This window comes from Mustela nivalis (assembly GCF_964662115.1).
Source record: "Mustela nivalis genome assembly, chromosome: 7".
NCBI lineage: Eukaryota > Metazoa > Chordata > Mammalia > Carnivora > Mustelidae > Mustela > Mustela nivalis.
In genome coordinates this window covers 67,036,310-67,050,697 of record NC_139026.1, presented here as the reverse complement: position 1 = coordinate 67,050,697, position 14,388 = coordinate 67,036,310, and the positions used below count along the sequence as shown (strand labels likewise).

The window sequence follows — 14,388 nt, the reverse complement described above, 5'->3', positions numbered from 1 at the left end:
ATTATTGTTATTTTTAGAACTTCAAGTCTGCAAAAGTCCAGCAGCCTGGGCAATCTGAAGAAAGAGTCATCAGATGGGGTTGGTTCTGTGTTGTTTCTCTGTCTGTTACCCTGAGACGCAAATATTTAGGGATCCTCACATTTTCCCATTTTCCAAAGAAAACTGTCAAGAAGAGTTTGAGGTTTCTCTAATGCAGATTTATTAGATACCACAGTTAATGGTAAATATTAAGAAGGGTGAATATGAACAGTTGAAACTAGTGGATATAATCACAACTGAAGACTAATTAGCCATTATTGGAAATAAATGGAACTGAGATTGTATAGCTTAGAAGTAGATAAAAGTTTATTTTAATTTCTAGAATTGTGTGTAACAGTTTGTGAATATATGAAGCCATTCCTATGTCCAGATTACAATGGAAAAATGTTTGTGATGTCTGATACATGGGATTGCTTAACTGTCTCCAAAAAACCCAAACTCAGAACCTCCAAAACATGTTATATGAAAGAAGCCAGACACGAAAGATCAGATAGTCCACGATTCCATTTATGTGAAGTATGTAGAGTAGATAAATCCATAGAGACAGAACACAGTTTGGCGGTTGCCAGAGATGGAGAGGGAGGAACGGAGAGAAACTGCTTCCAGGGTGAGGGGTTTTATTCAAAATGATGGAAATGTTTGGGAGCTAGGTGGAGGTGGCAGTTATATAACACCGTGAGTGTACTTAATGTCCCCTAATTGTTCAGTTACTTTTTATGTTTCACCTCAATAAACTGTTGGGGAGGTACAAAAAACAGACAAAACCCCCAACTCTCAATCAGGCTAGTGATATTCTTAATTATCATATTTGGGCTTCCTAAGACCTCACAAAACATCCTTAGGTCACCCGCCCGAGAACAGCTGTTTATTTAATATAGCCACTGTGTATACAGCAAACATTTTGGTGTTCTGTTTTTTTGTCTTTTTTTTTTAAAGACCTCATCAACAAGGGCTCTCGTTCTTCCTCCAATTTTCAACCATTAACTCTGTAAAGGCTACCTTCTGGTAGGCCACTTCCAGATGCACTCCCTTGACTGCTGGCTCTGAATGCCTTGAGTTGTAATGTAGGTGTCCCTGATAAGGCATGGACTGTGCACACAGCTGTAATTACAGGCATCCTTTGTCCTTTTTTGTCTTGCCAATTCAATAAATGATTAAATGATTTTGACATCTGTGGTGAGACATAGGTAATAGTTGCACTAAACTGTGGCATCTATAAACTTGTAGTTACGATGAGCAATAAATTCAGAGGATAAAATAACCACCTTCAAAGCTTGTGTCCCCTCTCCCCTTTCTCTACCTCTGCAAAAACAAAAACAGAGGGCAGGAGATGTTAGAGGAATGAGGGCATGCAAATCAAAGCATCTTTGGATCCTACTAAAACAATATAATAGATCATGTTACTGGAACTGCTAATTCAAATAACAAGAAAGCTAAAAAATCAACAGTACTTAGAAGTATAACTTAATTACAGTTAAGTTTCGCGATAAAGACCTTGACCTATTAGAGACAGCCAAAGAATCTTCTGAATCGATGAAGAAAAATTTAATTATAACAAGTTTAGTTTTGGTGTTAAGTGTATCAAGCATGTCATAGTGTTTGAAAATTGGTGATCTGTGTCGGGTAACTTGCAGGCAAGGTAATGAATATGTCTCAGAACACCCTCTCAAAAACAAAATGTTTAACAGTCACTGGTTGTGTCCTCATTTGACTAGTAATTCCTTGAGTAGAATATTTAAATAACTGGAGTAGAATCTCTTTCTGCTGCTGGTGTAGAAGCTTGGAGATAACGCCTACTTTGCACAGTGATTATATTACGCTGGGCTTCTGATGCAGTTACGGTACAAAGACTGTGAACTGCATTGTAGCCTAGTCATGTCATAACCATTCGAAAAATAGGAAGCCTGCTGGTATTCTGGTTATGCAGTACCTTATTTCCATGTCATTGGGGGAATGAGGCAAATAAAATAAAGCTTGAGAATTTCTATGTCCTAAATACTTCACATATGAAGCATGCCGGTTATAGGTCAGTGATGAACATGTTTTTGTTGCTGCTCTTGCTTCCTAAGTAGCTTTCAGAACTGACTTTCTAAATTGTAATATGGTGCTTGGTGTTCATAATCAACTTATCAGTTCTGTGATTCTTTTAAATAAAATCACATGTGTAACAGATCAGGTGTTGTGCCCAGCGTGTACTCCTAATTGTGCACAGCCACGCTGTGTTCCATTTATTATTACTTGTCTTTTAGGATAAAGCTCCTGTAGAAAGCAGCCCATTCAGGGGCCTCCCTCCGAAAGCTCCGGGGCGTGATGCATCCGTGGACGACAACCCCTTTGGCACTCGGAAAGCCAGATCATTCTTTGGGCGTGGCTTTTTTAAAATAAAAAGTAACAAGAGGACAGCAAGTGCACCAAACTTGGGTACGTATGGCCAGCGTGCTTTTGCTTTAATTCACTCAGGACGAGGACAAGGTCAATCCCTTCCCTTCCCTGGTTCATTGATCTGTGCGTTTCTCGTTCTCGGAAATGAAGGTGAATGCAAGAAACTGACCCCTTGGGTTTAATTCGGTGGTAAAGATAGCTCTGTGCAGGCCATCACCCTGCTCTCCTTGTTGGAGTATAAGGGTAGAGGAAAGACCAAAACCCTTGACACTCTCTGAGTTCATTGTAAACAGCTTCTCATCTGTTTCGAAAGTGGACCAATTAACCCCATATTGTTCCTGCTAATGGAGTCTGCGATGTTGGAAGCACAGCGCAGTGCTTGCCTTTCCTCCCCCGTGTGTATTTTGTGAGTAGGACTTTGAGCTGTGTTTCATTTTGTCATTCTCCTGTGTTCTCTCCATTGGGCTGCGTGTGATTGTGTGCATTGTTGGGATATCTGAAGATCGTAAACGAAGTGCCAGTGCACCCACCCTAGGTATCGTACCCCTGCATGCCAGCCTTCGCCAGTGCTGTCCTCCAGGCTGACTAATCCTTGCTCTTGGCATCTGCGATCTCTAGAAAGCAAGCTGGCAGCGATCAGAAAATGTTGTCCTCGACTCCAGAGAGTTCCTTCCAACTGCTGCTAAAGTGAACTTTCTGGAGAGTCTTTGCTTCCCAGCCTACGTGCTGTTTTAACCCCTGCTAATGACACCTTGCCAGGAGCTCTGGGAGGACCCAGAAGCGCACGGCACCCTCAGAGTCCAGGGCAGGACTCTCCTGCCTCGTACCTTCCAGCTTTCTCACCCTTCCGGTGCATCCTGTCTCACACTAACTCCCAGGTCCTGACAGTTCCTTCTCCATGTCTCCATTATCCCCAGAGAGCAATGTTTTCAGCCAAATCGAGAAGTCTGTAGAAGACATTGCAAATGATTGCTTTAGACTGACTTTTCTTAAGGGAATGTTCTTCTGACATTTATTGCTTTGAAGATGGAAGTGGCATTTAGTGACACTGGAGGAAGATTTCTGGGATATTTAAGGAGCCTCCCCTAGAGTGATTTTAGGAGAGGGGAAACTCCGTTTTCCTTTTTAAAAGTGTGGGGCATGGGAGGGAGGAAACATCCTCAAAACAAAAAAATGAAAACAGGATGCTTTTAGAATGAGGGTGAGTTAGGCAACATTTTCTGGTATACCCGTACCCATGATGGCTTTGGGGTTTGGATGGAAAGGTTCCTTTGGATTTTCCCTGAGATACCCATACACCAACTCATGTGGGTCAGCACAGGTTACTTTTCTCCCTTTGCAGTCTTACATTTCTAGAATACACATGGGATAAATAAAATCCAGACAACATTTTCAAATGTTTTTGCATCTTTCTTAGAAGAAATACATTGTTAATGCTAAGAGCCCAGTGCTGCTTATTATAACCTATAATCACAGCTGTGCTTCGTAGAAAAGTCAACCTCTGCAACTTTTGTATCTTGCTGAAACACCATTTCTGTGATTTTTGTACAACTTTTTCTTTCCCGTAAAAGTGTCGTCTCACACTGAGGAAACAGTACTGCTTGTGTTTGTTAGTGGGGGATCATATCTTAAGGGGCAGGTAAAAGAATTAAGAAATAGAGAATGCTGGGAGAACTGGGCGTAGCAAATTTGGATGTTACTCTTTCAAGGCAGAATCAACAGACACTGATTTTATATCAAAAGAAAAATGTGTGCATATCCAGTACAGTCTTTTCTCAGTAGGACATAGCAAGTTATAAATAGGAATAACTCTCTTGAAAAAAGACTGCCAGGGCTTGGTGACTAGGATCTGATGTAAATGCCAAAGGAGAGGAGGGAGTGAAAAGAAAATGCCAAAGAGTGTGAATGGGAGTAACAGGAAGAATATTAATTAGTATCAAGGGAATATTAAATAAGAAAATCTAAGAGAATTCTTCTGAGAATTGGATGGATTTGTTGAGTCTAAGATGTTCCTGGCACAGCACATTGGGAATATCCATAAACGTTCAGATCCTGAGTCTGGGGAGAGAGATTAGGACCAGAGATTGTGATACTGGCTGCTTATGAATGAGGGAAGCCATCATTTTGTGCCAGGCACGGAGTGGGTGAACTTGTTCAGAGATCCTGCTGGCAGGAGCCTAGAACACAATCTCGGAGTGGAAGAAGAGGACAAAACAGGTCCTATAGCAGAGAAGAAACGATCAGATGACAGATCTGGGAGATTGTCCTAACAAGATGAAGGAGATGATGTTTTTGGAGAATGTGGGAAGAATGTCAGCAGTACCAAGTGCTGCAGAAAAATCGAGATTAATTTAAGTGATCTCAGATCACTTAAAGAATGTGGCAATCCTGTCCCACCTTTGAACTTCAAAGAGGTGGTAATTTGTGAGTTAATGAATTTAGGCACAATATCATATGCGATATTATACACATCATTCACTGATACACAGCAGACGGTAAAGCAGAACATAAATTTGTGTTCCATCTGTAATATTTGTAGGGTGGTCTTTACAGACCAACAGAAGAAGAATTTGTGAAGAGTTGCTAAAGTTAAGAAGGGTAGCATCTAGTCATGTTCATTCCGTACTTTAAAACTCACCAAGTATGTATTCTGTTCTTGGGATAGCTGAAACAGAGAAGGAGACAGCTGAGCACCTAGATCTGGCTGGTAGATCTTCCCAGCCGAAAAATTCGCAGATATCTCCACCATCGCCGGATTCCAAAAAGAAATCCAGAGGGATCACGAAACTCTTTGGAAAGTAAGTAACACAGCAGACAACCGGAGGGGGCTTTGTGTTGTGTGTTGCTCAAATGTAGGAATAAATGGAAGATTGCCTAGAAACAAGTATGCAGTTGTAAGGCTTTGCTGTTCCTTTGATGGAAGGAAGATTGCGATCTGGGATGCACTGACTCACTGGGTCTCAGTTAAAGTGTAAATCCAGACATCTTTTCTGACCATACATAAGCAATGTTCTCATTAACTTTAAAGTCCTAAGGTCTCCTCAGGTCTCTACAAGGCAATGTGATGTTGTTTCTTCTATTCAGACTTAGGAGAAGTCAGTCAACTACATTCAACCCAGATGACCTGTCTGAGCCTGAATTTAAAAGAGGAGGGACAAGGGCAACTGCAGGGCCACAACTGGGTTGGTCTCGAGATTTGGGACAATCTAACAGGTGAGAAAAACTGAACGAATGGACTTTGACATCTCTACCCACATGTCCAGGCTATGAGCACTTGCAATGTTAGTATTGTCCCTGGGCTGAGCAGTAGAATCTCTTGCTTACCCCTTTGCCTGGCAGAGGGGTCCGTCATCTTTAGAGCAGTGCGGGTTGGCAGTGGTTGGTGAAAATCATGCAGAAGTTGAGGGCTGCGTGAGCCAGGGGAGGAACCAAAGCTAAAGTGTCAGCAACATCTGTGTAAGAATGATTCTTTGACTTCAATCTGACTGAGAAAATAGTTACTCCAAGTACTCTAAAGCATAGCTCTAGAGAGATGGGCTAACATAGCGGTTAAGAGTAGGTTCTAGAGACAGACTGCTTGGATCTGATTGCTGGCTTGGCTGCTTCCTGTAACCTGGGTGACCTTTGAGCAACTACATCCATACTCTACGCCTCCGTGTCCCCTGGTATGAATTAGTCTAATTATGAAGATTAAAGGAGTTAATATGCGTTGAGTATCTGGTAAATAGTAACTGTTCAGTGAACGTTAATGACTAATGGATTCTGTGAACGCACCTACATAAATTCATTAAGACACAAATTCTAACGGAATTTAATCAGGATTAAATAATCCTGAATTTATCAGGACTATGTAATGCTTTATCTGTTAAGACTCTAGGAACTTTTCCTACACCCTTACCACAATTGAGGGCTGTTTTGAAATTACTGTACTGACCTACTGAGCATGAGAAGGATGGGGTTGGCAAACATCTAGCACAAACCATTACACTTAGTCTTTGGAACATGGTCTCTCCTACCCTCGCAGAAGACTGGGCACAGGTTTTATCAAGGAGGAAACCCTGGCTTTCTCCAAACACATGAAGGTCTCATTTGCCATGTGTTCTCTTTATACACAGTAGAGGATCTCCTTGTGCTGTTTTAAAAAAAAATAAAGAAAATTTTTGTTTATCTACATTTTTTTTCCCCCAAAGAGGAACACGATTTACATGTCAAAGTAGAAAATTTGACCCAGAAATTACTGTGATTATGTTTCCCTGTACTCAGTGATGGCATGTTGCGCTCTTCTCACTGATAACCATTTGGAGAGAAACCATAATTCTGCTACAGTTCAAGTTAGACTTGATTTCTTTCCATCTAACCTAGTGTTTTCTGTTTAGAAATTCAGTCTTCAAACCACGTTGACTGAAACTAGTACAGTGACTTGACTTGTTGGTTCAACTTGTTTTTCTTCCACAAATCTGTTTCTTGCTCAATCATATTGAATCTTTTGTGGTTTCATTTGAAAATGAAAGCTGTGGTCCTTTTGAGGTAACTTTCAATGCCAGTACCACCTCCCCTAAACATGGACTGAAAAGTAAGCTTTTCATGGTCAAATAGGGTATTACTAGGGAATTTCTACATTCATTCAGTATAAGTTGGTCAACCTTGAGAAGCCACCGGGCTGGCTTGGAATTGTTCTTCACACAGTTGTTCGTTTTCTTATAGCGACTTGGATATGCCATTTGCCAAATGGACCAAGGAGCAGGTTTGCGATTGGCTTGTGGAGCAGGGCTTGGGGTCCTACGTGAATTCAGGCAAGCACTGGATTGCATCTGGCCAAACACTTCTGCAGGCTTCTCATCAAGATCTGGAGAAGGTGACTGCTTCTCTGTTTTGTTTAGACAATGGCTACTGAGAAAGAGAATATGATTGTAGAATTGTTTTATACTCCAGAAAGGGGAGTGGGGGGAGCCAGTCAGTACTCTTGAAAAACTGTGTTTTCTGCTTCACACTTTTTTTTTTTTAATTTAATCGCATGGATTTAACAAGAAGGACCTGATCTTAATGATTCCTTATGAAACATGTAAGCCACTGGCTATTTTAATGAGAAATAATTGTATAGACATAATAATAAACCTTAAGCTCATATTTCTCAGAATCTTTGTGAGGCTTTAGCATTGGCCCAACTTCTCAGTGTAATGTATGCAATTCAACTTTACTTTGCCAAAAGGAAAAGGAAAGAGCCCTACATCTTACGTCAAATTATTTAACATATTTCCTAATTGTTTAACCTTTTGTACAGAAAGAATAGAATTCCAGTCTTGCTGAGGAAGGAGCCTACTAGGGAATGGAACATCCCACTAAACTAGTTGCTGTGGTCTTGGCTTTCTAGGGGCCTTTTGTTCAGCAACATTTCACCAACTTGACTTGGCATGCTGACTGAACAGGATTGTCGGGTCTTTAACACTGGCTTCGTTTGGGGGGAGCTGGCATCTTTTGCCAGTGGCATCTAGCCCATAGTGACAGAATGGTCAAACCAGTGTTTCTGCTTATTATTTCAGGAACTTGGGATTAAGCGTTCACTTCATCGAAAGAAGCTCCAGCTGGCACTGCAAGCCGTGGGGTCTGAAGAAGAAACCAACCATGGAAAGCTGGATTTCAACTGGGTTACTAGTAAGAGATTTTAAATTCACTCATTCATGAATGAGTAAATGAGTGACTGACTGAATGAATGAATAAATGAATGAAGCTGCTTTTTCTTTTGAATCACAAGTACAGGTGTTGCGTGGCTTACTAACAACACCGATTTCTCTCCTGTAGGGTGGTTGGATGACATTGGTCTCCCCCAGTACAAGACCCAGTTTGACGAAGGACGGGTAGATGGTCGAATGCTCCATTACATGACTCTTGTAAGTGATTGGCTCCTGGGAGTTGGGGAAGGGGAGTGTCAAATTGCTTTTCTCTGGAAAGACACAGAAATAGTGAGCAAAATACATTGTTTTCACAATGATTCCACCAGAGTTTCAGGGTGTTGCCTTAACTTGAGAAGAGCCAGAAGAGTTTCTGTTAAGTTGAAGTCAGAGGATTTGGTGATTGCAGTATCGTGGGAAATTTAAAACTTGGATTTAAGCTGTATGAAGGCTAATCTAAACTCAGCTCTCCAGGAAGATGGTTTTATGTATATTCGACAATGTAGACCCTGAAGTGCACGCTTTGAAGGGGTAAATTTTCGCATAATTGTATATGCGAATTATATGTTATGAAGATGCTTTGTTTTATTTTATTTTAGATTTTATTCATTTATTTGAAGGAGAGAGGGAGATAGAGCACGAGCCCGGAGAGGGTCAGAGAGAGGAGGAGACTTTCACTAAGAAGGGAGCCTGATGTGAGGTTTGGTCCCGGGACTCTGGGATCATGACCGGAGCCGAAGGCAGCCACTTAACTGCCTGAGCCACCAAGGCGCCCCTCTCCTAACGATGTTTAAAAAATAGAGTGTAGAGTGTCGAAGCCCTGGGGGTTTCTGAGTTACACATTCCTATATGCAGTGACTGCTCAGAAGAGACCACCCTTTTGACCTGACATCTAGAGACCCGTCTCCTCTCCTCCCTTCTGCTTTGGAGAATGTTACCCAAAACCTGCCTCCTTTCTCTCTTTAGCCCCGTTCCACTAGGGGAGTAATCGCAGAGGCAAGAAGTAGGCTGAGGTGGACTCTCTGATTCCTGCATTACTGTTCCGTATTTTTATCCTTCCATCTAAGAGGTAGAAGGACTTTACAACAGTGGAAGAGACGGTTTCCAGGAGAACTTGTTCTAGATTCCGCAGTCCTGTTAGTGCACTGCTGCTTTAGATTCTTTTCTTTAAAAGGCCTTTTGTGAGCTACGCTCTGGAACCAACCCCAAGAAGTATCTTCTTTAAGTTTGTTGAAAATTTGGGGCATCTGGGTGGCTCAGTGCGTTAAGCCTCCGCCTTCAGCTCAGACCATGATCTCAGGGTCCTGGGATTGAGCCCCGCATCGGGCTCTCTGCTTAGCAGGGAGCCTGCTTCCTCCTCTCTCTCTCTGCCTGCCTCCCTGCCTACTTGTGATCTCTGTCTGTCAAATAAATAAATCTTTTTTTTAAAAAAAGTTGTTGAAAATTTCAAACAGCTTATTTTTCAATGTCAGAATTGTGGGGTTCCTTTCATGGGATTCATTTTCTTCTCTGTCATTGAACCAAAGTCCGTACCTTGGTGGGCACCTGCTTGTAATAACACAAGCGCGTGGCACATTGCATGTATACTGTGTGCCAGACACTCTTCCAAGCTCCGTACTCCTATGAATACTCCAGTTTCAGCAAGCCTTGAGGTGACATTCTTGTTATCCCCCAGTGTTTAGGTGAGGGAATGAGAAACTTGAGAAATGGGGTAGCTCAACCAAGTTTCCACAGCCAGAAAGTAGTCAGAAGTCACAGGGTGTTTGAACCCAAGATGTTTCCAGATGCCTCCTCTTAATAGCTCAGCCTGCAACAAATTCAGTAAATACTTGCCTGCTTGTCTAGGTAGGTATGCTTCTGCACGAACATGAGTAGATTCAGGCTTAAAACCACAAGAAAAGTGCACATAAATTTTGTGACTATAAAAGAGTAAATCATCTTAGACAATTAGACCTCAAAAGTTCTGAGTCACAAAAATACCTATTTGAACATGATATCCTGGGCTGGATCCTGGAATAGAGAAAGGACCTAGTGGAAAAGCTGGTGAAATCTGAGTAAAGTCTGTAGTTTTAATTACCATTTTTTTGTTTATGTTAATTCCTCAGTTTTGATGACTACATTATGGTTATAGAAGGTGTTAACCATTAGGGAAAGCTGAGTGAAGGATATATGGAACTATTATCTCTTCTTGGCAACTCTTTGGTAAATTAAAATTACCTAAAAGATTTTTTTAGGGGCACCTGGGTGGCTCAGTGGGTTAAGCCCCTGCCTTCGGCTCAGGTCATGATCTCAGGGTCCTGGGATCGAGCCCTGCATCAGGCTCTCTGTTTAGCAGGGAGCCTGCCTCTCCCTCTCTCTCTATGCCTGCCTCTCTCCCACTTATGATCTCTCTCTCTCTGTCAAATAAAAAAAAAAAAAGAAGAAGAAGGCGGTGGCACCTGGGTGGCTCAGTGGGCTAAACCCCTGCCTTCGGCTCAGGTCATGATCTCAGGGTCCTGGGATTGAGTCCGGCGTCGGGCTCTGCTTAGCAGGGAGCCTGCTTCCTCCTCTCTCTCTCTGCCTGCCTCTCTGCCTACTTGTGATCTTGCTCTGTCAAATAAATAAATAAAAATCTTAAAAAAAAACAAAAGATTTGTTAAAAAATCTAAAAATAGTATCTGTTTTGATTTAAAACAGCCCTCTAAAAAAAATGTCTCAAGCTAAAATAATTTGCATTGTATTTACATTGTAATCACGTATTTAGATTTTTTTAAATCTGAAAAACTTGAATTAGTTGAAACTGACCTACGTGGAAATGTTTTGAATGGGTGTCTCAATCTTAGATTAAAATGTGTTGAATGCCTTCTAACTTACCATAAGGAAGTGCCTTAAAGAAATTGATCCAAAAAAAATTCAGGAAATAATTTTGCTGAGTAGCTTTAAGAATTTAAGCTGATTGTCCAATATTTTTATTTAAAAACTATTTCTATAATAGATTATCACCCCCCCCCCACCACCAACAAATGTGTTTATCAGTAAGGTGTGTCTAAAATGGATATTTTTCTTGTTTTATTTTCTGGGTGTGTTTGGAAATAGACTGGTGCTTATCTTGACACTGCCCTCCACATCACCTTCTGAAATAATTTGTTTTGGTGTGTTTGGTATGTTTGAAATGTTCCCAATAACCACAGACAGGAAAGTTACACCTGGAAGGAACTGATGGTGATACATGTTGCTACTAATAACTTCTTCATGTCTCCTTTCTCTTTAACTCTCACCAAAACCTTCTCATCGATCAACATAATTTTCCCAAAATTATTCACAGACTCTGCTGGATAGAGCATAATAATCAAGAACTAGAGATTCCTTGAGGCTTGGGGAATACTATAACAGAGATACTTTTCTGATTTTCTCCCAAATGGTGATGTGCCTTAGTTCAGCAAACCTAGTTCTGCTGTCCTCACTGAACATCATGGGCTCTTAACTCTTTGCTTTATCACACCAAATCAAAGTGTAACCCAGCCAATTCCTTTCCAACTGTGCTCTACAGAGCTGTGGGGTCTCACGATCCTGTTTCAAAGTGTCCGGAAGAGAAACAGGTGAAACTTGGCTTCTGTTGATACAACACTAATTTTTTGGTGGTTGTTTTTAATTTGGGGTCCTGGAGAGGATTTTGTTGGGAACAGGAAAAAAAGTGTTCTGTTACCAAATAAAGGGTTTGAAAATACAAGCGCTCGAGGCCTGTTGGTAGAGGGGTTTCCTAGTTTTACTTGTTTTCTGAAATTTCCCTGAGAAGGTCCTCCTGCTCTAGGCCAGCTCAGTGAACTCCTCTTTTTGTTGTTGTTTTGTTTTGTTTTTTTTTCAGGATGACTTACTGTCTTTGAAGGTCGTGAGTGTGCTACATCATCTCAGTATCAAAAGGGCTATCCAGGTCCTGAGGATCAATAACTTTGAACCGAACTGTTTGGGGAGGCGGCCGTCTGACGAGGTAGCACCTGAGGTTGAGATTCCCGCTGCATGCGCTCTCCATGCACGGGACAGCTGTGCGGGCAAAACAGACACACGAGTCTTCATGGGCCGGCAGGGAAGGCTTCTGCCATCCTCAGAGCCTCAAGTCCAGCCTCATTACCTTCTCGGGCTTTATTTTCCTATATCCCCCCCATTGTGATGGCTCTACCTGTGTAACCACAAAGATTGTGTTTTAATTTCCCTCCCTCCTTTTCTCAGGTGTCTCTTATTTTCTTGCCTCCTTAAGCCACAGAGTTAAATATCACTCTAGAGACTTGTTTTCCTAAAGCACTGCTTCATGAGTTTGTGAAAAAAGCTTGGAACACTGGCACGGATGCCTCAAAACAAAACTGAGATTAGCAGACCCCTTTTCACCTTTTCTGTAAATACTTAGTGGGATGTCGAGGGAATTGTGCTCTAGAAGGCAGACTTTGTAGAAGGTGCAGTTTGAGTGTTTGGGATCCCACAGTCAATGGACTAACGCTCCTTTTATTTTGTTTTACTTTTTTCATAAAAAATAAAATGTTCCAGATTTCATTGTTTATGCACCACACCCAGTGTTCCATGCAATACGTGCCCTCCTTAATACCCACCACCAGGCTCACCCAACCCCCTACCCCCCTCCCCTCCAAAACCCTCTGTGTGTTTCTCAGAGCCCACAGTCTCTCATGACTGAAGCTCCTGGTGGTTGTTTGTTCTCACAGAACAGCGTCACCCCGTCCGAAGTTCAGCAGTGGACCAATCACCGGGTGATGGAGTGGCTGCGCTCCGTGGACTTGGCAGAATATGCCCCCAATCTCAGAGGCAGTGGTGTCCATGGTGGGCTCATGGTAAAACTCTCTTTTAATTGAAAAACTGACTTCTCATTTTGTTTCCATCAGTCAAATGAGTTAGGACATTATCAGTTTGCTTGTCATAATCCTAGCACCATCAAACTGAGCCCTCCTGTAACCATTTCTAGGGAGTCTTTACTTTCCGAGTATTTTTCCCCATCATGTATTTGTATCATGTAGGGTTAGATCAGATTTCAATCCATTGTCTCTTATCTTCTGTGACCATCTGGCCACCGGTTCTCATGTGAGGCGCAGCACCAAAGGCGTGAAACACCTGCCACATCCAGATTCTATTTCTGCACAGTGATATAAGGAGTCGCCTTCCAAAGGCTCCACTTTGGGGAGCTACAAGCCCTAACTTTGGAATGCATGGATGTTGGGAACGGCTCTACTTCTCACTGGCTTAGGCAAAATAAAGATCTATAGCTTGAAAATCAAAGTCCATGCTCGGTCTCTCTGGGCTTTTGCGGGATCATTGGTGATGACTAAATGAAGGAACTTTGCCAATTACAAAGCGCAGGGCAGACATGCATGATACACAGTGCCTTAAATGACTTTTTTTTTTATAGGTTCTAGAACCTCGTTTTAATGTAGAAACAATGGCTCAGCTATTGAACATCCCACCAAGTAAGACCCTCTTGCGAAGACATTTGGCTACTCATTTCAACCTTCTGATCGGGGCCGAGGCCCAGCACCAAAAGCGTGATGCCATGGAGTTACCAGATTATGTACTCCTGACAGCCAAGGCCAAAGTGAAGGTTGGTTTAGGCTTCTGTCTTCTAATAACTGGTTAAAGCAAAAACTAAAGCTGGGGCTTGGTTTTGACCTGACTGTCCCATTTTCTGGAGTTTCCTGAGTCTTGTGGATGGGTTAATGGTCTGTGCATCTTTAAGAGTAATTAAGAAAATGCATTTTTGCAAGTGTCTTTCTGGGGGAACCTTTGCTCACATTTATTCTATTAGAGTTAACAGTGATGAAGAGGATGACGTTGGGATGCAGTCAATGTATTGCCAATGCAGAGTCCATGACTTGGGCTCAAACATTGATTGCAGTTGTTCTATGGATAAATCCAGCAGAAGAGGAAGATTTCTCACACAGATTCAACTTGTCTGGCTTGCAATGAACCAATCTTGCAAGTTAGAAAAAGATACTTAAGAAATGACTCAAGGTAGACCAACAGAGAATGGCTGTTTCTGGGTATACGCAGATTCATGGGTCATACCAAATTCAGATTACATTTTCTTCTTTTTAATCATTTCTCTGTGAACTCTTATGAGTCTGTTATCTCAACCAACTTAATGTGGAGATAGAGTTTATCAGCTCTTCTGCAAATTTGTACTAATTTCTTTATATATAGAAATATAGATATTTCTCTCTCTCTCTCTTTTACCTCCTCTACCTGCCTGACACTTTCTCATTAGCTCCCTTTCTCTCTTAAGAGATCTGCCAGATTTGAAACTTCTCAAAGACTCTGTTCT

General features: G+C 41.8%; 1 protein-coding gene across 1 annotated transcript in view; it reads left to right on the top strand.

The window, feature by feature from the left end:
* Window positions 1–14,388, top strand: part of LOC309870264 (liprin-beta-1-like) — a 67,138-nt gene that overhangs the window by 50,529 nt on the left and 2,221 nt on the right. Inside the window, exons 16-26 of the mRNA XM_082742446.1 lie at window positions 18–87; window positions 2,289–2,460; window positions 2,924–2,956; window positions 5,087–5,219; window positions 5,506–5,634; window positions 7,126–7,276; window positions 7,962–8,073; window positions 8,221–8,309; window positions 11,935–12,057; window positions 12,782–12,907; window positions 13,480–13,668. Coding sequence (XP_082598572.1) covers window positions 18–87; window positions 2,289–2,460; window positions 2,924–2,956; window positions 5,087–5,219; window positions 5,506–5,634; window positions 7,126–7,276; window positions 7,962–8,073; window positions 8,221–8,309; window positions 11,935–12,057; window positions 12,782–12,907; window positions 13,480–13,668 — 1,327 coding nt within the window. The remainder of the gene's footprint in view (window positions 1–17; window positions 88–2,288; window positions 2,461–2,923; window positions 2,957–5,086; window positions 5,220–5,505; window positions 5,635–7,125; window positions 7,277–7,961; window positions 8,074–8,220; window positions 8,310–11,934; window positions 12,058–12,781; window positions 12,908–13,479; window positions 13,669–14,388) is intronic.